At 34.4% G+C, this 23,945-nt stretch overlaps 2 protein-coding genes and 1 non-coding gene across 4 annotated transcripts; all 3 read right to left on the reverse strand.

The window, feature by feature from the left end:
* Nucleotides 1-2,442: 2,442 nt before the first annotated feature.
* LOC100789284 (protein MULTIPOLAR SPINDLE 1) lies at nucleotides 2,443-5,025 on the reverse strand. Its single transcript, XM_003518175.5, has 9 exons — nucleotides 4,855-5,025; nucleotides 4,719-4,776; nucleotides 4,495-4,641; nucleotides 4,329-4,394; nucleotides 4,062-4,141; nucleotides 3,845-3,899; nucleotides 3,254-3,367; nucleotides 2,803-2,995; nucleotides 2,443-2,663 (listed from the first exon to the last, which is right to left on the reverse strand). Exons 1-9 carry the CDS (start codon nucleotides 5,005-5,007, stop codon nucleotides 2,570-2,572), a joined length of 960 nt encoding a protein of 319 aa, XP_003518223.4. The 5' UTR covers nucleotides 5,008-5,025; the 3' UTR covers nucleotides 2,443-2,569.
* Nucleotides 5,026-7,899: 2,874 nt separating this feature from the next.
* Nucleotides 7,900-14,553, reverse strand: LOC100789296 (eukaryotic translation initiation factor). 2 transcript variants are annotated; one of them, XM_006575251.3, is made up of 9 exons: nucleotides 14,054-14,553; nucleotides 12,616-12,687; nucleotides 12,106-12,201; nucleotides 11,612-11,803; nucleotides 11,241-11,338; nucleotides 10,200-10,287; nucleotides 9,768-10,118; nucleotides 9,429-9,674; nucleotides 7,900-9,333 (listed from the first exon to the last, which is right to left on the reverse strand). In XM_006575251.3, exons 1-9 carry the CDS (start codon nucleotides 14,231-14,233, stop codon nucleotides 8,302-8,304), a joined length of 2,355 nt encoding a protein of 784 aa, XP_006575314.1. In that variant the 5' UTR covers nucleotides 14,234-14,553; the 3' UTR covers nucleotides 7,900-8,301. The 2 variants fall into 2 exon arrangements, with proteins under 2 accessions (XP_006575314.1, XP_040863697.1); XM_041007763.1 differs by having other exon boundaries at nucleotides 9,768-10,287.
* On the reverse strand, nucleotides 13,305-13,408 carry LOC113000979 (small nucleolar RNA snoR103). Its single transcript, XR_003266285.1, has one exon. It is a non-coding gene; the product is annotated as a small nucleolar RNA snoR103 (small nucleolar RNA).
* Nucleotides 14,554-23,945: the final 9,392 nt, after the last annotated feature.

Below are 23,945 nucleotides of genomic sequence, written 5' to 3' on the forward strand. Positions count from 1 at the left end.
AAATTAGCAGATGGGAAGTTCAAAATTGGTTACGTTTAGGCTCCTTTTGTTCTGGCTTGGAGGTTCTAAAATCTCCAGTATCTTCAGTGCATGTGCTTCCGTAAGCTGAATACGTGAGAATGCTGAACAACAGAAAGAACCATATAGCTAGTGTTTTGCTCATGTCTTGTACTTGATTGAATGTAAATTGTCAAGTGATTGGTGGTGTTAATAATCAAGTTTGTGGCAATGCACTTGTGTTGGATTAATAATCAAGTTCATTATTTATAGAGTTTCGGGTCTGTAAAAACACGGAAAAGCGTACAGCTGAGTTAGGAAGCTTTATTTTTGTGAACAGAATCAATTTCATTGATGTAAGAAGTGATCAAAGAGAAAGTTCATTACCAGATTACTCTTCAAATGATTCTTTTCCGGAAGAGACACGTGCAGTTGAGACGCTTTATTTAATTTATCTAATAATATTGCAAACTTATCTAGTTTATAGCATTCTTTCGGTTAAATAAAACGACTAAGTACTGCGTATTTATTCTCTTTTTTTGTCAAAAAAAATGGATTACACCGAATTTTGAAAAACTGGTAGAGAATTTATTCTTTTAGAACAGTGGTGACGCAAAAATAAAGGAAAAAAGAGATCATTTGGAATTGGGATTGTTTAATTTATTCTTTGAGACAATTAAAATTAAAATTTACTTTAAATTGTTTAATAATAAATATATGTTTATTTGTTCATTTTGTAGACAGGTTCATTTTAGCCTTTTGCTTTTTAAGTTTTGGACACATCTCATGAAAAACATTGCCGTATTTTTTACCTCTGCCTTCCAAGTTCCAAGAGACAGTGGGGGGATTCTTTGCTGACTGCTCTATTGGTGTGGCCATTCCTAGGCCTTATCAAAATCAAAATCTAGTACAAGAGAAAAGATTATAAGGAGACCCTTTCGGCTCAGCGGAGATTCATGTCATCCTGTTAAATTAGGCCAACATTTGGCCGGTTGAAATCAAGATTTGTTTTTTTTGTCGGCAAAATGATGCCCTTTGTCAAAGTGAATTATATTATGCTATGAGTAAATGTAGTTGAATTTGGCTCGTGAGTTAATCGAGTTATACAAATGTTATTCAATTTTTTAGTGTTGATTTTGTTCAGGTCAGTTAACCTACTGATTGACATGGGTTAACTGGAGTGAGTCAGACTAATATGTCAACTCGAAAAAGGGATATATATATATTTGTGTGTAAATTATTACATTGTTCGAACGAATAAAAAATACATTTAAGAAAATGAATATTTAATGAAAGATAACTTTTTTTGACAGTGAAAAGATAACTTTATAAAAAAAGTAAATTGAGGATTACTTTGACTTATAATTTTTTTCTTCAGTTTGGAAAACATTTATTAGATAAAAAGCTTGAGATTTGCTGTCGTCTCTTGGCTTCCTAATAATTTTGTCACCAAATAAGTGAGTCTCAATTATTTTTTTCCCTATTTTTCTCCTCTAAATTAACAAGTTAAAGCTTGTGATGATGTTTGAAATACTCAATTTCTTTCAACAAAAAAAAAATCAACCCAAACAAATAAGATTAAGGATACATTTGGATTATAATTTCCAAATATGATTTAGTCTAATTAAAAAGTAACATTTTTTTTACTCAAACCATAAATTGGAACTAAAATATTATGTTCAAATAATTTTGTGAAATATGTTATTCAGGCACGATGTTGTGTTAGGTGAAGGGGTTATGTTATAGCTCCGCAAATTTTTAATTCTCTTGATTTTATAAGTAACTTTGTTTAAGAAAGAAGTATTATATTTTTACCTTAATTATCTAATCGATAGTATTTTTCTGGGTAGTCACTCCAATTAAAAAATTATTTGACCTCTCAAATTTGTTGATTTTCTTCATTTGATAGTATTTGTTGATTTTTTATAGACGAAATTAAATTTACACTCAACCATTGTTTGAGATGCACAAATTATAATCCAAACTCCAAGAGCAAATGCTACTCACCAAGCAGACGTGAATGACCATGAGCAGGTTCTAGCTTACATAAGTTCCATTACCAGGCACCACATTCGTTTTTTCATTTTTCTCAGTAACAGTTTTTCCTATATGGACCAATCATGTTTAGCGAAAGAGACAATTAATAATATCCGGTTTAAGCTTCAGAAACGATGAGACACCGCCAAGTTGTTTTGCCAATTCACCTGTGACTCGGTCCATATAGAGAGCATAAAGTCCATTTCTGCTTTCCAGAAGTTCTAATGCTTTTCTTAACTGGACAATTGATGTCACCCAATCTTCAAGGAGCACTGTAATTGTAACCACTCAGTTCAAATTTTTAAACTCGGTTCATTTCTATTACATAACTACAGTCAGTTAGCAAGAATAATTGATTGGTATGACAGAAATTGAACAAAAATATACAGTAAAAACGTAATATCCGGTTTGTTAAGAACAATAGTTGAGAAAAATACTAAATGTGGCACACTTAAATTTGTTTTGGCTAATAGAAATCAAAACTCAAGATGTCAACAAATTACTTTAGTTCGGAAAGAAAATTGTAGAGTAAACATCAGTAGAAAGTATGAAGCATACAGTTGTCAAAATCTTCAGCTTTTGACCACTCTGATAAGTAATCCGTCACCAAGAACTCGATAAGCTGGATCCTGACATCCCCACAAATAAAAATTAGATCCATGTTATGTCTTCAAAACCATTATTCCTTTCCACAAAACCTGTATTGAGGTACTCGTTATGATTTATGAATCTGGAGATTATACTGATGTGTTTTTGCAAAGAACTTACATTATGAACATACTTTCATGCATGTTAGGAAAGCCATCATCAAAAGGATCAGAGAAAAGCAAACGTTCAGCTAGTACCAAAATTCTTTGACAAACTGAAAGTATTGCCCGCTGACCAATATAAGGCTCACTTCCAAGTTTACGGATCAAATGTTGAATACAAAATTGAGCATTGGTTCCCGTGTGTTGAGACCCTTCAAGATTAGAATTTGAAAAGGGAACGGCAAAGAAAAAAGACAGTAAGCCAATGATTAAGAAATAAACGATTATAAAGTGGTGAAGGCGCGAAGCTACATAAAAGTCACAAATGCGACAATTTTACACTCGTTTACGGTCTCACGTTCACATACAAAAAGTCATAAATGCGACAATTTTACACTCGTTTACGGTCTCACACATTAACATACAAAGTAATATACATTTTGTCATAATCAATCTCAAACTAAGCATACCAGTTTCTGACAAGGACGAGCACATCTGCCTAATCAAACGTGTAACTAGGCTGTTGATAATTCCTTCAACAAGTTCCAGGTTCCTTCCCATAGATAAAAAATTCTTCAATGTAACTTCAGAAAAGGCATACAAATTAATCTTCAGTGTGGATAACAAAGAAATATGATGGTGGTTTACTGTGTAATTCATATAATGGTGATCCATAACGAAACCATAAAAATCAAACATAGTATAGCTCAAGAAGTAAAATTTTATGTAAATCACACGCAACTCAAATTACTGTAATAAGTTACCGTACAGGATGCGGCTCATTAAAAGCTTTAAGATGAGAGTGGGAGATTGCCCATGAGCTTGCATGTTATTGTTTACAACATAAATTACTATGAAGTACAGTTAGAATGATCATATCTGGCGTATAAGCCCATAGCCATAATTCATTTAGCAGCTGACCTATGTTAAGCACTAAGAAGCTAGTTTCACAGAATTCTGAGGATGAAAAGTTAACAGATATACGATTTCAATTATTTAATTAGGAGGAAAAAAAAATAAAGGTAGGAAAAGCTCTTCACTTGGTGAAAAGAACAGAATACCCAATATAAAGTCTACAGCTTGATGTGCCAGATTTGCAAACTTGGAATCATCCACCTGCAAAATACATCGAGTACACCACACGATGAAAAAATACATTAACACAGCATAGCAAAAAGAATTAACTGTTCACATCTTATTCAATAACACCAGTATTTGTAGGACCTCTACTACGAACTGCATCATTTAAATGTTAAACGGATAGTGAAGCATCCTGACCGGTGATACAGAGTCACAGATTTCCAAGATAAAATCAACGGAGGCCCTAAGCTGCTCTGTGTCATCCTCCTCAATTAAGCCTGCAGTTTTAGTTTTAAATTAGAAAACAGATTCGGTACAATTCCATTCACTTCACATCAAAATTCCCAAAAGTAGCCACTTCATCTTGACCTAATTTAAAAAAACCACAGTTCTTATCACAAAGTATGGAATACAGTACACTAATACTCATTCGTTTATAACTAAAATGCTATTAATTATATGTACCTAAAGAAAGCCGACTTGAAGAGGAAGAAGAAGAACCTACTCTTTTCCTCCTTTCCTTAAATCGCACTACAGAAGGCAAATTTTCAACGTCAGTTCAAAAGCATAGTGTCGTAACAAAGAAGAAGATAATGATGATGATGATGATGACGACGACGATGATTAAAACCTTGTCTTAGAAATCTGCGTCGAAGGACGTCGCTGAATCTGCTGTCAAAACCAGTTCCATGATGCATAGGGCTTAATTCTCCGAAATTGTCGAAGAAATAACACTTGCAAGCAGCACTCTCAGGGAAGAGATCGCAGTGCGAAGCATCTACATCCAGAAAATAAGAATCAATTCGTCATTGCACGTGAACACGAGTTAATAGGAGAGAGGAATGAGGTCGAAACCTTGAGCGTCTTTGAGATCTTCTCGAAGCCTCAGGATCTCTTGCTTTCTTTCCTTGGCCTGAGAATCCGAAGGTGAAACGATAGCGAAGAGTAGAAAGCATTAGATTGAGAAGAAAACGAAGGAAGCGTTTCGAACCTTTCGCTTCCAACGGAGAAGAGCGTCAGATTGTGAAGGAGATAGCGCATTGGACTCCTTTACACTTTTCAAAACCTTTGATCTCAGAAGCGATATCGCCACCGCAAGCTTCATCGATTCATCGCTCCTTCTTGCATCTTCGTTCTCTGCCATTTACTTCTTCAGTTCAGATGAAAAAGGCGCGAAACCTATGAGGGCTTTTATATTAAAAAGAATCGGAAAAAAAAAGTTACCAAAGGACTCCAACAAAATTAAGGACCGATTAATATGGCATTTTTACCCTTTTGGAGTAATTTTTTTTCGAAATTAACATATTGGAGCATTTTTTAAATTAATTCTCCTTTAACCTTAAATCATAATAGTAGTTATCACTTGTAAACAGAACGGATAAATCTTTATATAACTTCATTCGTATAATGATTTATGACTTCTTTATAAAGTATTAGTTACTTTTACAACTTATTCCTAAATGTGAATTAATTTAAAAATACTCTCACTTGATAATTTTGAAAAAAAAAATAACCGATCAAATTAGCATCACTTATTATTTTTCTTTTTTTAACACATCCTATTACCTATCATACAATGCATTTATTGTTTTTATATTTTTTTTTCCTTCTCTAAGTCTTGAATAGAGTTTGATATCCATCAAACTTTTCTAAACCAGAGGGCTTCTCAAAGAGGTGCCACTCTTTTCATTAGATTAACTTTTTTCGCAAATATCTAATTTGATTATAAAGATAAACCGTGGTCTGATTTTAATCTAATTGTATTCAATCTTTTACTATTTGAATTGAATAATTATATAGTTTTTCGAAATTACACTCAAAATTGGATCACTTTATGAACTATTTCAATTTTCATGTGCTTCAGCTTTTTCAGAAGTACATGCAAGCATCACGAGTTCACCTAACTTATGAACATGTCATGTTTGGAGTTTGGTCTTAAAAATAAGTATCCCTTTTGAATAACAATTGGAATATCGACAGGGGCATGTAAATTGCCTTTTTACATTACATTTTTTTTACAGCGCAAAAACATTACATTTGTTGTTTGCTGTTTGAGTAAAGTATCAAATTAGTCCCTCATTTTTAAAGGCGCTATCAATTTGGTCCTTCAGATTTAAAAAATATCAAAATGATCTTTGACTTTACATTTCGTTTACCATGTTAGTTCTTGTCGTTAATAGTCTTCTAACACCGTTAGTAAATGTGTAATGTGGCACGTTAAGTGCCACCTAGACACACACGTAGCGAGCGTAATTGAAAAATAAGCAATGTCACGTCATTGGGACTAATATGACATAATTTTAAATGTTATATTGGAAAATGAAGAGTCAATTTTTGTATATAGTGTCAAATTGATTCCTAATAATTTTCAGTCTAATTGAAGGATAGTGTTCCTGTGCTAGGTCCACGTCGATCATCGCTCTCCCAATGGTGGTGGTTGTCATTCTTAGTTACCCTTCACTATTCATTGACACGATCAATGTTTTTGTGTGTTCCACGTCGATCATCACCCTCCAGTGTTGATTGACGCAATCCGTGTTTTCCAGTTGAGGTAAGGGTTTTGTTTTTCACTGCATTTGGTCTTCTCATGTTGAACCAGCGTAATTGAATCGGCACTATATCATTCAAACGCATTGTTGTTTGTGTTTAAACTGTTGGAGTAATTTTTGAGAGTGAAGGGTTTGGGATTTTGCTTTAAGAGATTATTCAGAACAGCGTAGTGATGTAGTGTGAGATGTGAAGCTTTTGAGAGAAGGAAGTGTTTTCTGTTTGAGATGCATGTGTTCCAATAATGAATGAGAGGGATTTTTAGGGGTGAATGAGTTGATTTGTTGAGGCGTTATTCTTCCTTGACAAACTTGCATTCATGATTTGTAACTTTATTTTTCCTATGTTTGTTTCCTATGTTAAAGTAGCCGTTAGAGTTTTAATATTTTTGAAAAAAAGATGATCATCTAAATTATGTCATTTTAGCTCCTTTAATGTCAATTTAATCCCTCATTTATGAAAGTTTCACTTGTGCGTCCAGGTGACACTTAACGTGACACGTAATACATTTACTAACGGTGTTAAGAGACTACTAACGACAATGACTAACGTGACAAACAGAATGTAAAGTCGATGATCATTTTGACATTTTTTAAATCTCAGGGACCAAATTGACAATGCTTCCAAAAATGAGGGACTAATTTAATATTTTACTCTTTGTTGTTTTCATAAGTTTTTTTAAAAAAATTAAAATTAAATTTAAAGTGAATATAATTGATTTTGGGAGAAGTAAAAAAAATTATTTATTGTTTTCCATTGTCAATGTCATTTGCAAAATGAAAGATGGCACTACACCTGTGAACATTGCAACTCATACAAATCTCAAAAGTGTGCCATGATATTATATCTCATGGATAAAAAATTTAACATTTCAGTTAAAAAATGATTGAATGTGAGATCCCTAAATTTATATTTACATTTCAAAAATAATTCTAATTTAATATTCAATCAAAACCAATTCATTTTAACTTTCAAAATATCATTGTCAAACATGAATAAAAAACTTTTTATCTTTTTAAATCACTTTCAATTTTTTATTTTCAAAACTAATTTTGACAAATAAAACAATCAAGTTTAGCATCTCTAATATTAATTCTTTCAAATTTAATTTCAACAAATCTAAAACAAACCACTTTTAAATAGATTAAAGAAAATATAATTTTTGCATTAAATCAAAAGTCCTATACTAAATCTTACCATGAACTTAGCTTTCGAAAAGAAAAAAAAAAAACCATAAACCACTTCATTCCAAATTCAATTTTAATTAAAATCAATTTTACAATAAGGTAATTCAAAATTAAATATAAAAACACTACCAAACACAATATTATGATAATATGGTATTTGACACTTCAAAATTAAGTTTAATAATCCCCTCAGATATTGTTGGGACTTGAGACGTTCCTACTATCTAGAGGAATGAAATAATAGATGACAGTATACATGCACCCACACAAAGCAAAAATCTAAACCTTAAAAAAAACACATGTAAAAGTAACGACAACAATATTTATGAACTGACCAGTTTAACAATTACTGTCAAGAAAATAAAGGGAAAAAAATGAAAGAAATGAAGTACAAAAAACATTTGGACCCCCGGGTGGATGGGCCACTCTCTTGGCACATGGATTAGCCAACTGGAAAACAAAATCCGTAGCTTTATGGTTTTGACTTTTCCCTCATTAAACAAACTCTACGACATCAAAACAAAACAAAAAAATTATACAACTCGAGAAAATACCTGATACTGGAAGCTCCCACTTTTATAACATACTGTAATACAAAATGCTCTAAAAAGTGGGAGCGTAAAGGGAAGGGAACTTGAAAGTAGAGAAACAAGGCAGAGATGTTCTTTTACAGAGATCAGTATTCTCATGCAAACTCATCTGATTCAGTTGAACAGGCTCTGGCAGGCCTCAATATCAGATGCTTGTGAATCCAACACAGCTTGCCCAGATACAGAGCTAATTACCTGCAACGCAGAAGAAAATATTGCTTTCTGGAATCGGTCATCCTCCACCTTCTTAAGGATTTCTACCACCACCTTAAAATCCAAACCCCCAGCCAAAACTAGTTTACCTATTATCTCACCAAAATTATTTGGTGCTTTAGGTAAATCTATGCCGATATCATCCAGCAGAGAAGCAAATAACATGCACCCGGTCCCTATGTCTCTGGCTGAAAGAATCTTCTTAATTAGCAGGTACTCAAAAAGATTTGCAACAGGTTCAACGCATGGTGGACTCTTATCTAGTGCAAGGGAAATGGCTTCCTTGACAAACTCAGGGTAATAAGCTGGAGCTTTTAGTTCCTCCACACACTGTAATGCCTCGTCCAAAAGCCTGACACTGAAATATTCTTCCAGTAGAGAAACAGTTTTACGCTGAAGTTCATCAATATTCAATTTTGCAGCTGGAGGTTGTGGCTTCTCAGAGGGTATGGCAGAAACAGCTTTAACAGGTGAAGGGATTTGAGGTGTGGGCTCAGCACTAAAACCAAGGTTTGGCGAACGAACAGGAGCACCAGCTCCATGCACCAGGGCACTGCTTCTCCCACTTATAATACCACCACTACCTTGAGGTAGTAACTTTGAGTTCACAGTGGATGTCTTGGAAAGGAAAGGAGACTGGCCACGTCCTCCAGTTGGCATGCCTGATATGTCTCCTCTCGGCATTGATCTTGTCCTAGGCATCTCCCAGTTGTCATTATCAATTCCAGGCATCCCAGGCATCCTCCTGGTCCCCGGCATCCCAGGCATCAAACCACCTGTACCAGGTCGGGCAATTGGGAATCCTCCTGGACCGGTATTTCCTTGAGCGCCAGAAACTACACGGTTACTTCTCATACTTGCAGTGGCACCTGGACGCAATCCAAGATTTTTTTCTGCCTCTGAATGAATTTCAGTGATGGTTTTGGCTTTCACCTACATGAGTAAACATTAGTACTTAACTAAGAAAAACAAGTACCTTCCAAAATTTGAGGCATAGCTTATTCACAAAATAAATTGTGTGAATTTACCTCTTCACGTCTTGGAATCCAGTTATTAGAACGCAAATCTAGAACATCACGAACCATAAACCGCAGCCGTGGTGCAAGTTGGGGGTTGGTGCTCAATTCTTTCAACCGGATAAAGTACATATCATTTATACGCCGTGATTTTGGGCTTTCATCAAGCTGCTTACCAATTGTGTTGAAAAACTGACATATGGCTTCAACATTTTCCTCAGCTGGACAGACCTTGATATCTGGAGGTCCTAAAAGCTCCTGTACCAAGAATCAGTCAACCATGCAGATAAGTGCATACTCCCAAACCAACAGGAAATTATATAACAGTCAAGTCTCAAGTCCTGATAGAACCTGAACAATGTGATGAACAATCTTTTCAGGAACCATTTTTTGCTTCAACAGCTCACCAATTAAACGGATATTTCCAAGGGTTCGAATCTTGAGAAGTCTTTCCTTGTCCCGTCGCTCCATCTCCTGGTCAGGGGCATTCATCTGTCTCAGTTCTCCTCTCAGTTTATCTGCACCTTCAAAAGCCTCCTGGCAGATATTCAAGAGTACTCGCTTAAAAGTGATTTCTTTCCCACCAGGCTCATCAGATGGGAATGGAGGCAGCTTTTCATTAAGATCAGAACACAGCTGAGCATACATGGGGCAAAATGTTGGTTCTAGCACTGCCTTATCAAATATCAGCGAAATAACTCCCTGCATTTCCAACCAAGTCAATAAAGATTTAAGGACAAGGAAGTGAACAGAAAAATATTTTAAAAAGAAAATAAAATGAACCTTCAATATGTCGGCTGATGTAATGCCAGAATCGATCAACTGACCCTTCAGGAGATCAAATTTCTCCGGAGTCAACTTATTTAGTATTCTGCGTATAAATGTTTAACAATGCCTGGTGTATCAGTATTAGGAACCATGTAATTTTGAAGAATCTTGACAGAGTTACATGAGTGAAGAAGGAAATACAAAATGTTCAAAAAATACTTTAATCTCAGTTTATAAAGGAAAAAGAATAAATACATCAATCTTGTCACAACTCACAAGTATTGGATTATGGTTATTTTTCACAGATTTAACTCCTCTAAAATGAGTAAATATGTGAAGTGAGAAATTTTAAGGATGTATCTACTCTTGATTTAAGAGGTTTAGGTTTATGAAGTGCTTTAATTCAAATCTAATTCAGACCAACAGTAGACACACCTTATATACTTATTTAGAGGAGCCAAATCCATTTTTCACATATATAAATACATCAATCTTGTCACAACTCACAAATACTGAATTATGGTTATTTTTCACAGATTTAACTCCTTTAAAATGAGTAAATATGTGGAGTGAGAAATTTTAAGGATGTATCTACTCTTGATTTAAGAGGTTTAGGTTTATGAAGTGTTTTAATTCAAATCTAATTCATACCAACAGTAGACAGTAGACACACCTTACTTTCTCACCTTATATACTTTATCAATTTAGAGGAGCCAAATCCATTCACATATTATATAGCACACTCTATGTTATATTTACTTGTCAACATACTCTTTTTAATGCACTCTTTATTATTGGGTGAAATTCATGAGACCTGCCTAAATCAAATGGGCATCACTCCCTATTTAGCAGGACCCATATGAAATTCACCAAATAAAAAAGGGCATGTTGAAATATGTTGCTTGCATTTCTCATTTAGCCATTAAGAATACAGCAATGAATGTTAAGACCTAGGAATGCATGACCATCCAGGAATCTACAAGAGATTAAAGTCAAGAGAATATCCCCATTAAACTATTAACAACTAACAAGTACTCGAACATAAATATATATTACCCTTTAACTGTCTTTAAGACGCGATCCTTGTCAGAGAGAGTTCCCCTTCTAGCTGACCATGGCACCTCAGCCTTGACTAGTGTCGGAGTAGGTCCTCCCTGAATTAATAGAGATAGAAGAATTATAAATTAAAAATAAGATAAAACATTTATCCATTGTACACTATGAGAGAACCATTCAGTGACACCAATTAAAAGCTCATAAAACTTTTACTTCAAGGAAATCCTTAGTTATTATAATGGTGTATCACTTTCTTGTTTAATCACTTTAATGATAATGCAAAGAGTTTTACACTAACACTGGACCAAATTTAAAGATATAAAACATTAACTACAAAATGGATATCATGCATTTCTGCCAATTATTAGTACCCCTTGGTTAGAAGAGATTTGTGCCCTTGCAAACTGAGAGTTCAGTTGGTCTTGACGGTTATTAGTATTGCCAAACTCCCTGTTCTCCTTGAGATTATCCCAAGATCTCTCATCTGCATTACCGGAAAGTTGACCAGATCGTCCACGCCAGTCACGATTATCTGGCTCAGAATACCGAAATTGCTGTGAGGGCTGCAGAATATTGTATACACATCATTACACAAAATTTGAATAGTTGAACTTATTATTTTGATAATGATCACAAATAAATTCATGAAAATTAACTAATCAAAATAATAAAAATAGCAGCAACTCGTACAAACATTAGACTATTTCCATCCACTAATCAGTGATGAATTCCTGTAAGATACCAGTATGTTCACCGCCAAAAATAAATCAACTCTAATAAACTTCATCAATCACTTTACCAACAGGATGGAGAAGGAATAGGGTCTTAGTTAACAACATAAACAGAAGACAGAAAATGCACTCACGTTGTTTTCTGAGCGGGCCCAGCTTTGATCTTCACCAAAAAGTTCAGCTTCAATATCTTGTTTGATCTTTAAAACATCATCAAGGATCTCAACACCCTAAGAGTAAAAAGGTTCAACAGTCAGACAAATGATGATGAAGCATAAATATCAGCTTAGATGTCAAAGGAAGTATTCATCACAAAAACTGGAACACATGGTTTTTCAAAAGATGTTGCCTAGAGAGAAAAGAGAAAAGATATTTAAAAAAAAATGTAATCAAGAGGCAAAGGGAATAACATAGGTAGTCTTAAATAAAGGAGAGAGTTCAATAGAAAATTTGACACCCTCTATTTAAGTAATGTAAGTAAATAAAATAATACACACACAGGCAAAATGTTGATTAGTCACAATTCCCAAATTAACAGGAAAAGAATCACATGTAAGCAGCAGATGGAATTAAAAAAATCTCCTTCAGAATAAGTATAATTAATTAACAATAACATTTAAGCAACAATAACAAAAAAAAAATACCTCTCTAAGCAGTAAAAGCTGTTCCCTTGTATATCGCACACGCTCACGACCCTCAAACCGAGCATCTCCAGCCTATAAAGCCATAAGTTTTTAGATACAAATACTTTGACATATATAGAGTTAAACAATCACCATTCAAGCAGATAACTTCAAAAGTACAAGATGAGTCATAGGTAGATGCATAAGATCATAAGTAGTGCTACAAGAAAGGTAGAATTCAATGAAACTAAGTTCTACACACAAACATCACAGTTAAAATAGTTATACATAATTGTTTTTCAGCCATGTACTTCATTAACTACAATGATAATACAACATTATACATGCACTTTGCTCTATAGGCAACCAGTGGATCCAACAAACTCATTTATAAATATATTGTTATGTCAACAAATTTACAACACAACCCAAAAAACAGAACTGAACAGATTTGTTGTCTTTGAAACATTGCCTTTAGTATAAGAAAAGCATAAGACTTATCACAACCACTCAAGCACCGGATCCAGGAGGTGGAAACACAGTGCCAAACAATACTAGTCAAACACAGTGCCAAACAATACTAGTCACTGTAAAATGTGGATGAATGGCCCATTAAGAAAAACGCATAGAGACCAGTGTACTAAGGAAATGATATCAGACCCTGTGCCACAAAGAAGTTGCCAGATCCACCAGAATAGTGAAATAAAGTTCAATGTATGTGGGACCTTTATGGGTAACTTGAAATTTAGTCAATCCCACCTAAAGCCCACATATTGCTTTTTGTCCATATTTACAGCAGGTACACATACTTAGTGCCCAACCAAGAATTAGGACATTCGAATTCAGTTTGGCCTTAACTTGAATCCTTATAGACAGTGAAAAAAAAGACAGTAACAGCGAGAAATGCATCTTCCTTTGTTTAAGTTTCTGTTGGTTGATTCTCCTGAAGGTTTCTCTTTATGTTTTAGCTCCCCAAAATGGTGCCAAACAAATCCGTTAAGTACTTAAATTCCAAAATACACCACCACCAAATCCAGACACATTCAAATCTACGTATTGGACAAACAGACACACGGAAAAAAGAAACCCCCGAGTGCCAATGAACTCCAAAAACGGATTATTTCCGAATCCAAACTTCAGCACAATACCTCACACCTCAAATTTTAAACTTTTAAAAGGAAAAACAAAAAAAACAAAAAAACGTCGTATAGAGCCTCGGTGATATTCATCAAGTCGATTAAGAGATCCAAAAATATACACAAGAAAAGATTTTGCAAACACACTTAACAAGCTATTAACAAATCCATATAAAAAAATAAGAACAAACAAATCGCATATTCGTGAAACAGAATCCTTCCGCGGCCTCAATATGAAATTAAAAATATAAAGCAAACAATAAACATAAAAAAAGGTGAATTAAAGAGGTTAAAAGGCAGATCCAGAGAAAAGAGATTGATACCTTGATAGAGAAGGGTGAGGGAGCTCCACCGTGGGGACGCAGGAGAGGAAGATCAGCGGGAAAGGAGCCAAAAGCAGGGGAAGCGGATGAAGAGGAGGAGTCGAATCGAGGAGCGAGGAGCCTGCTGCCTCTTCCACCACCGGGCCTCAAGCTCAACACCGTTTGATCACTCTGCTGCATAATACCTCGCGATGCAATCTTCGCCGTCCGATTCGACACAAACAACAACGTGACGGATTCAGCGACGCCGAACCACAACGATGAAGAGAAAAAGCGGAGGGAGAGGGAATAGAAGAAGAAGAAGAAGAAAAGAAGGGATAGAGAGAGAGAGGGGATTGGGATTGGGAGAGTACGCTAACGCTAACGCTAGGTATTGGATATTTCTCTCTCTTCTGCGGAGTGAGAAGAGAAGAGAGAACTGCGTGCGTGAGGTGAGTGAGAAACAACAACGGAAGGGTGACAAAAAACCCTTCTTAGACGAGTTGTGTTATGTCGTAGCCTACCGTATCTATACGTATTTCCAATATTTATACTATTTTAATTTATTTATTTTTGATAAATTAGGTATACGAAATCACAACCCCCAACAGAAACAAGAAATTGGCATTTGCCCTTGGTCGGTGTGAGTGAGTGAGGTACTACTCGGTTGTTATTACCTTATATCTTCGACAGTACTTGGGATTATTGAGGGCATAATTTCCTTCTACTTTCTACTGTAATGAAATCTAATCACCGAATCATATAATAGAAAAATATATTTTTGCCTGTCTTTGCCTCTTTGTATACTAAATAGTATAGTATATTGTACTATATAGTGTTTTTGTTAACTTAAAATGCGTGTGGGATGGGATATTTATGTGTATGGCTCATTTGTGAATACCTAAATTGATCCCAATCAAATTATTTGGATTGGATCATTTATGTATTTAAGTAAAAATTAAATCGAATTGATCAAAATCATTTATATACGAATTGAGTTATGAGTTTAAATTTATAGATCTTATCAAAATTGAACTGAATCAATCAAAATTGATTCAAATTTTTAGTATTGTTTAATTTAGCTTTAAACACTACTAATATTGAAACTTCAAGTGTTAGAAACTTTTAAGATATTACTTTCAAATATATTATTATTTGTTTCATTTTTTTCATATTTATTTTTTTCTGTCATGTTTATAATATTAACTTATCATATTTGTTCATTTATTTCAGCAAATTTGACTGCAACAAATCTGGTTATAGCAAATCTAATTGCAACAAAACTTATTACAAGAAATTAGTTTGTAAGAAAATTATAATTCAGACCATTATAGTAAATCTCTTTAAAGAATTTTTTGTTTAAACTTGTATTAGTCTATCTTAGAATATTGTGTTGATGACATTAAATGAATCAAGTTTAGTACTTTCAAACATTTGATAATATTATGTTAATTGTATCAGATATTTGGATGAATCATGATATAAAATAATAGTTCTAAGAACAAAAGATTAAATTTAAATGAATAACCCGTTAGTTCGAATTGAACCAAACTATTAATGAATGAATGAGTTGGACTGGGTTGGATTAAAAAAAAATTATGAAAATTCAACCGAAGTAAAACAATTAAATTTTATCCTAAGTGAGCTGCAAATACCTATAAAAAGATTATTCTTTTTGGGTTACAAGAAGATTGCTCTTTTTGCTTAACATGTATATTTTGTATTTTTAAAATTTAAAAAAAAACGTAACTCAATTCGATTTTTTTAAGGAATAAATAAATCATTTCATGATTTTTAAAAAAAAATCATTCCATTCTTTAATTACACAACACAATCAAGCATTTCATCCTTAAATAGATAGATATGGACAGAGAAAAGTAATATCTATTTTGTTGTCTTCTAACACAATTTTTTTCTTTCAAATAAAATATACAATAGATCAATAGAATAAGATGAGGTTATTATATCTTATTTGTGCAACAAATAGCTCATACTATCAGGATAAAATAGTTATCTTATTATCATATCATGATTACCAATTACACCTTTAATTTTATCTTTAAATTATTATTATTCCATCTCCTAAATAATCTCTAAATTAAAAAAAATCATATAACTATTCAGTCAAATATTTTAAATATGCTAAGTAATTCCTTTGAAATAGTGTGCAAGTATGAGTAGGATATATTAATTAAATTGATAGATATTCAATATTTTAGTAATTATTTATAGAATTTTATTACTTTAAATACCACGTGGGAGAAAGATAAACACTTGAATGACCAAATTGATAATTTATTATCTAGTTTAATATCTGTCCTTTTACCTATATGAACTTTGTGTTCTACTCCTTACACAAAATTGTATGGATTAAAATGAATTAAAAGTGTATGTATTATGAATGAAACAAATAGGTTATGGATTAAAATGAATTAAAAGTGTATGTATAATGAATGAAACAAATAGGTTTTAGATGTAAAGAATAAAATGTAAAAATTGTATAACTTCACATAAGTAAATCTTATTTTTTTTTTAAGTGAGAAAAGTGTACTTAATACAGATAAAGAATAAGGTATCATGACTAACCTGAAATAATGAATTTTTTAATATTAATATTTACTAGTCAATTTACCCGTGCGATTGCACAGGTTTTTTTTATATAATTTATATTTAATATCAATTAAATTGAAAACATAAGTTTATAATCAATTCAAAATTCAATATGCTAAAAAATAATTTAATCAATATGTTGATAAATTTAAGAATTATAAAAGTTTGATGAGAGAGAACTTAGAAAATGAGAAGACAATGCTATACTATTAAATTGCATAAAAATTGAAAAAACATTTACTCATCATTCAACACCTGCATCCTAATTAAACAAACATCGTGCAAATCAAATGTCATTAAATAAGGCTTATTAGTTTGACAATAAATGACCAATAAAAAATGTTTAATTAAGTTTTTTAAACATTTAATTAAATTATGACTAAAGAATGTTAATAAATCATGGCTAATTATGACTAATTTAATTAAAATAATTTAATTTCATCAACATGGTTGGCATAAATATTTAATTAATTTTTCTAAATGTTTAATTAAATTATGGCTAAAAAGTTAGTAAATAATGACTAATTTAATTAAAGAATTAAATTTCATGTAAAAACAATTTTGTTGATGTAGTATATTAACAATATCGAGAATTTTAAGGGAAAGATGTAGATTGTAGAAGTAACAACTTTTATATATACATATATATATATATATATATATATATATATATATATATATATATATATATATATTATAGATAAACTATATATAACAGATTATTATGGATCCAGGTTACAAAAAGAGAAACAACAATAGAAGTGTAAAATCTAAAACTTTTAATATATTTTTTGTGCTAGATATTTAAAATCTCCAATTGTATATATTAAAACCAATTATAAATTCAAGAATCCACTAGAGATAAATAATTAACACATTAATTTTGGATGACTAACTAAATATATATATTTTTCTACAAAATAAACATTATATTTTTTCAACTCAAGACAAATGTTGTATATACATTGACACAAATAGAGAATAGATAAATATAAAAGGAAAAATTACAAAGAAAATTAAATAATTATTTCTTTGCTTTATTCAATATATTACTTTTTTCTCTTTTTATTTTGGAGTAATTTTTAACTTACCAAATCCTTCACAATTTAATGCATTAAATTTGTAACATTTTATTGGAGAAAACACTCAACAAATATTTAATCTCACCTCCCTTGACGTGATAGCATCCCTCAGAGATAAAACGCAATGACATACATCATCAATTTCAAATGTACATGTGTGTCTTAACAATGATAGCAACTTTATCAGACTAGTAAATCATATAGTAAAATATAAAGTTATACCTTATATTATATTTCGTCCACCATGACAACAAATATGGTTGTTTGATGCTTATTTTATAAGTTGTTATGTTATCATTTTTCCATTTATCAAGATACAAACTACATGTCTTAGGACACATGATTATTACCACAAAATAATAAACTTGAAGATTACTTCGTGATAGAAAAAAATGATAAACAATGTAATATTAAAGGAGGAAAGCATCCTCTTCCTCTATCTTTTGATAAAAAAATGTCTCTTGATATTTCCATGTCCAATTTACAATTAATGCAAAATGAGAATGAAGAGTTGCACATTTACAGAAAACTAGAAAGAGTTTAAGATTCTAATAATCCATTATCAATAAAAAATAAATAAAAAAGCAAGAATTGCATATTTGCCAAGGATTGTGGTAATTAATTGTTTCAATGGCAGTTTAAAGTGTCAATATGAAAAGGTATTGTTCTCATTTGTTAAGGAGTTCAATGTTATCATTAGCTTTTATTTATTTATTTCATTTTTAGGTTCAATTAATTATCAAACCTGATAGGTAATTTATAATTATACCCTCAATTTGGTGAAAAAACAAAGATTGTAGAAGTAAGAACTTCTATATATATATATAATAGATTTTTTCTTATTTACGATAATTTAATCATTCACAAAAGTACTCTCTAAGTGTTTGATTGAGTTTTATGGCCAAGTTTGAGATTAAGCTTCAAATTATGCTTGCTTGGGTCAATTTGTTGGATAAAGTTATGAGACTGACTTAATTGAGACCTCGACCAAATAAAGTTGGACCTTTTAGCTTAACCTGTGATTGATCAAACTAACCGTTATTGTATGCCTTGAAAGATAAGTGCCAAGCTAAAGGCCACAAACATAAAGATATATAGTCTCTTACCATTTGGATAACCACCAACTAACTTAAGTCTAAATTATTTTAGCATTTAAAAAGAAAGACATAACTCACTTGAATGAGTCATAAAATGTCTTTGGACAATCGCTAAGAATTTTCTCTTAGTATAATAATATGGCGCTCAACACGAGACATGATAAAATTCTTTGAGACATATTTGTTTCTTATTTATATAGTTGAGCTTACATCATGATGCATAGTTAAAATTATTCTATGGGTTTTGGATGATTAGTTTGGTGAAAATCCTTTGTTACAATGCTAAAATTGAAAGAACAAACTTGAAGATTGTGAGAACCAAATACATAAAAGATATTTAGTCCATCAAAAGTCTCATAACTATGAAGATAAAAAAAGATATTAAAATTTGAGAAAATAATGATTTTTGAATGAGTCGTCATGCAATAAAAACATACATCCGATGCGGTTTTAGGTATTCTTAACAGTATCAGTTAGATTAGTTAGATTGGTTAGGAAAGTTAGTTTTCGGTTATAACAACCATGCATCACATGTATATAAGCTTCCACCATTGATGAATAACACAAGAGCTGAAGTTGATCATTTTCTCTAAGTTGTTCAGAACTCTCTTCTTCCCTTATGATTTCATGTATCATTAATATGGTATCAGAGCTCTTCTAGTGAAGAGTTCTGCTGCGCATTCGTTCCTCCTTCCACTACCCATAGAAATCCACCATGAATGAAACATCCATCAACAACATGGAGAGTTATCTCTACCTCCATCCGAGCGAGAACCCGACCACTGTCCTTGTTTCCCCAGTCTTAGATTCGACTAACTACCACTCATGGAGCAGGTCCATGATCATTGCATTAAGTGCCAAGAACAAAGTAGAGTTCATAGATGGCAGCGCGCCTGAACCTCTGAAAACAGATAGAATGCATGGAGCGTGGCGTCGATGTAACAATATGGTTGTCTCGTGGATAGTTCACTCGGTGGCCACCTCCATACGTCAAAGTATACTTTGGATGGACAAAGCCGAAGAAATCTGGCGCGATCTGAAATCAAGATATTCACAGGGTGATCTTCTGCGCATATCCGACCTTTAGCAAGAAGCTTCAACGATGAAACAAGGCTCACTTACAGTGACTGAGTATTTCACTCGTCTACGTGTAATTTGGGATGAGATTGAGAACTTTAGACCCGATCCCATCTGTTCCTGTAATATCAGGTGTTCCTGCAACGCATTCACCATTATCGCGCAACGGAAGCTCGAGGATAGAGCCATGCAGTTCCTACGAGGCCTGAAGGAACAATATGCTAATATTCGTTCTCATGTTCTCCTCGTGGATCCCATACCCGCTATCTCCAAAATATTCTCCTATGTAGCTCAACAGGAAAGGCAACTACTGGGTAACACCGAACCAGGTATTAACTTCGAACCCAAAGATATCTCCATTAACGCTGCTAAGACCGTTTGCGATTTCTGTGGACGCATTGGTCATGTGGAAAGCGCGTGTTATAAGAAGCATGGAGTGCCCTCTAATCATGATGCAAGAAATAAGAGTAATGGAAGAAAAGCATGTACTCACTGCGGCAAGATAGGACATACTGTAGATGTATGTTATCGGAAACGTGGGTACCCGCCGGGATACAAGCCTTACAGTGGAAGGACCACCGTGAACAACGTAGTGGCAGTTGAAAGCAAAGCCACTGATGATCAACCTCAGCATTACGAGTCTCATGAGTTTGTTCGCTTCTCCCCTAACCAGTACAAGGCACTTCTTGCCTTAATCCAGGAGCCATCCGCAGGGAACACGACACTCACTCAACCCAAACAGGTGGCTTCAATCTCATCATGCACCATCAATACTCCAACAAACCCAGGTATGTCTCTTTCTTTCAGAGCGTCTCTCACCTCCTGGATATTAGATTCAGGGGCTACAGATCACGTAACCTGCTCCCTGCACAATCTTCATTCCCATAAACAAATCAATCCAATCACAATGAAACTTCCGAACGGTCAATATGTTCATGCAACTCACTCAGGAACTGTCCAGCTCTCGTCCAACATAACCTTACACGATGTTCTTTACATACCCTCTTTCACATTCAATCTTATTTCGATATCAAAGCTTGTGTCTTCTATTAATTGTGAACTAATTTTTTCTTCCACATCATGTGTACTGCAAGAAATGAACAACCATATGAAGATTGGTATAGTTGAAGCAAAGCATGGTCTCTATCACCTGATACCTAACCAGTTGACCACCAAAGCTGTGAACTCTACTATCACTCATCCTCGATGCAATGTAATTCCCATAGATCTTTGGCATTTTAGGTTAGGTCACCCATCAGCTGAAAGGATACAATGTATGAAAACCTACTATTCTCTTCTAAGAAATAATAAGAACTTTGTCTGCAACACATGTCATTATGCGAAGCACAAGAAAATGCCTTTTTCTCTTAGTAATTCACATGCATCTCATGTTTTAGATTTGCTTCATATGGATATATGGGGTCCGTGTTCTAAACCATCAATGCATGGGCATAAATATTTCTTGACCATTGTCGACGATTGTTCACGCTTCACATGGGTACATCTCATGAAATCTAAAGCTGAAACACGACAAGTCATTATGAATTTCATTACATTCATTGAAACACAATACAATGGCAAAGTTAAAATCATCAGAAGTGATAATGGAATCGAGTTCTTCATGCATCATTATTATGCATCAAAGGGAATCATACACCAAACTACATGTGTTGAAACCCTAGAGCAAAACGGTATCGTAGAACGAAAGCATCAGCATCTACTCAATATCACACGCGCACTCTTATTTCAGGCGAGTCTACCACCTAGCTTCTGGTGTTACGCCTTGCCACATGCCACACACCTAATTAATTGCATCCCCACACCATACTTGCATAACATCTCACCTTACGAAAAGCTACATAAGCATCCATGCGACATCTCTAACCTTCGTGTTTTCGGGTGTCTGTGCAACATTAATACGCTCAAAGCAAATCGGCAAAAGCTTGATGCTAGGGCACACCCATGCATCTTCATTGGTTTTAAAATGCATACGAAAGGATATCTTGTATATGATTTGCATTCTAATGATGTTACCGTATCTAGAAATGTCACGTTCTATGAGGATCATTTTCCTTACTATTCTGAAACCCAACATATAAACTTATAACATTCAGCTCCCTCTCCGGGACCCTTTTCCGGCAAGAGCCTTGACCCACAAATAGAAAATCGCTCATCACAACCCACGATATCAATACCGTCATCCAATGAACCTTCAAATGAGCAACCTCTTCCACATCTTAGGTGATCCACAAGAGCCAAAAATGCCCCAACATATCTCCAAGACTATCACAGAGACCTTGTTTCATCTACACCAAATACTTCAGCGGTTGTTCGTTACCCACTTAGTTTCGTGCTTTCATATTCACGTTTGTCTCCTGCACACAGGAATTTCGTCATGAGCATTTCCTCAACAGCAGAACCTACCTCATATGCCAAAGCTTCTCGCCATGACTGCTGGATTAAGGCAATGAAGGTCGAGTTACAGGCTCTCCAGTCGAACAACACATGGAGACTCACACCTTTTCCTCCTCACAAGACAGCTATTGGGTGTAGGTGGATATACAAAATCAAGTATCGGGCAGATGGATCCATAGAAAGGCACAAGGCGTGATTAGTTGCAAAGGGGTACACCCAAATGGAGGGGTTGGATTACCTTGATACGTTCTCTCCGGTAGCAAAGCTCACAACGGTGCGTCTTCTTCTTGCGATAGCTGCACTCAACCAGTGGCATTTACGACAGCTGGACGCCAACAATGCATTCCTCCATGGAGAACTTGACGAAGAGGTGTATATGCAAATACCTCCAGGACTTTCGGTTGACAATCCACAGCTTGTGTATCATCTTCAACGGTCCCTTTACGGACTCAAACAAGCCAGCAGACAATGGTTCATGAAGTTATCAAGCTTCTTAAGCTCTCATGGGTTTCAACAGTCGAATGCAGATCACTCCCTCTTCTTGCGCTTCACAGGAGACATCACTACCATACTTCTAGTATACGTGGATGATATCATCCTCATGGGAAACAACATAGCTGAAATACAAACTATGATCACCCTCCTGGATCGCGAGTTCAGAATCAAGGATCTTGGGGATTTAAAGTTCTTTCTTGGGCTCGAAATTGCACGCACCTCTAAAGGAATCCATCTATGTCAACGTAAGTATACATTGGATATTTTGAGTGAATCAGGAATGCTAGGTTGTAAGCCCAACTTAACACCAATGGATTACTCCACAAAGCTACAAGCAGATTCAGGAAGTCTTCTTTCAGCTGAGTCTTCTTCTTCCTATAGAAGATTGATAGGCAAACTCATATACCTTACCAACACACGACCCGATATAACACACGCAGTCCAGCAACTCAGCCAGTACATGGCCACTCCCACCAATGCTCATCTTCAAGCCGCCTTTCGCATCCTCCGATACCTCAAGGGTACACCGGGTTCAGGACTCTTCTTCGCCGCCGCAGGAACTCCACAACTCCGAGCATTCAGTGACTCGGATTGGGCAGGGTGCAAAGACTCAAGGAAGTCCACTACGGGTTACTTAGTTTACTTTGGTTCTTCTTTTGTCTCTTGGCAATCAAAGAAGCAATCAACCGTATCACGGAGCTCCTCCGAAGCTGAATATCGCGCTCTCGCTTCCACTACTTGCAAGCTACAATGGTTGACTTTTCTGCTTCAAGACTTTCGCGCCACATTCATTCAACCAGCAACCTTATACTGCGACAATCAGTCAGCAATCCAAATAGCCACTAATCCTGTTTTCCATGAACGAACCAAACACATTGAGATAGATTGCCATATTGTTCGACAGAAGCTTAACTCGGGTCTCATAAAACTCCTTCCGGTTTCATCATCCCTGCAACTCGCAGATATATTCACTAAGGCCCTTTCACCCACCATTTTTCAGCACCTTTGTAACAAGCTGGGAATGATGAATATCCATTCCCAGCTTGAGGGGAGATCTTAAAAGTATAACAATATCAGTTAGATTAGTTAGATTGGTTAGGAAAGTTAGTTTTCGGTTATAACAACCATGCATCACAT

The sequence above is a fragment of the Glycine max genome, chromosome 2 (genome assembly GCF_000004515.6).
Source record: "Glycine max cultivar Williams 82 chromosome 2, Glycine_max_v4.0, whole genome shotgun sequence".
NCBI lineage: Eukaryota > Viridiplantae > Streptophyta > Magnoliopsida > Fabales > Fabaceae > Glycine > Glycine max.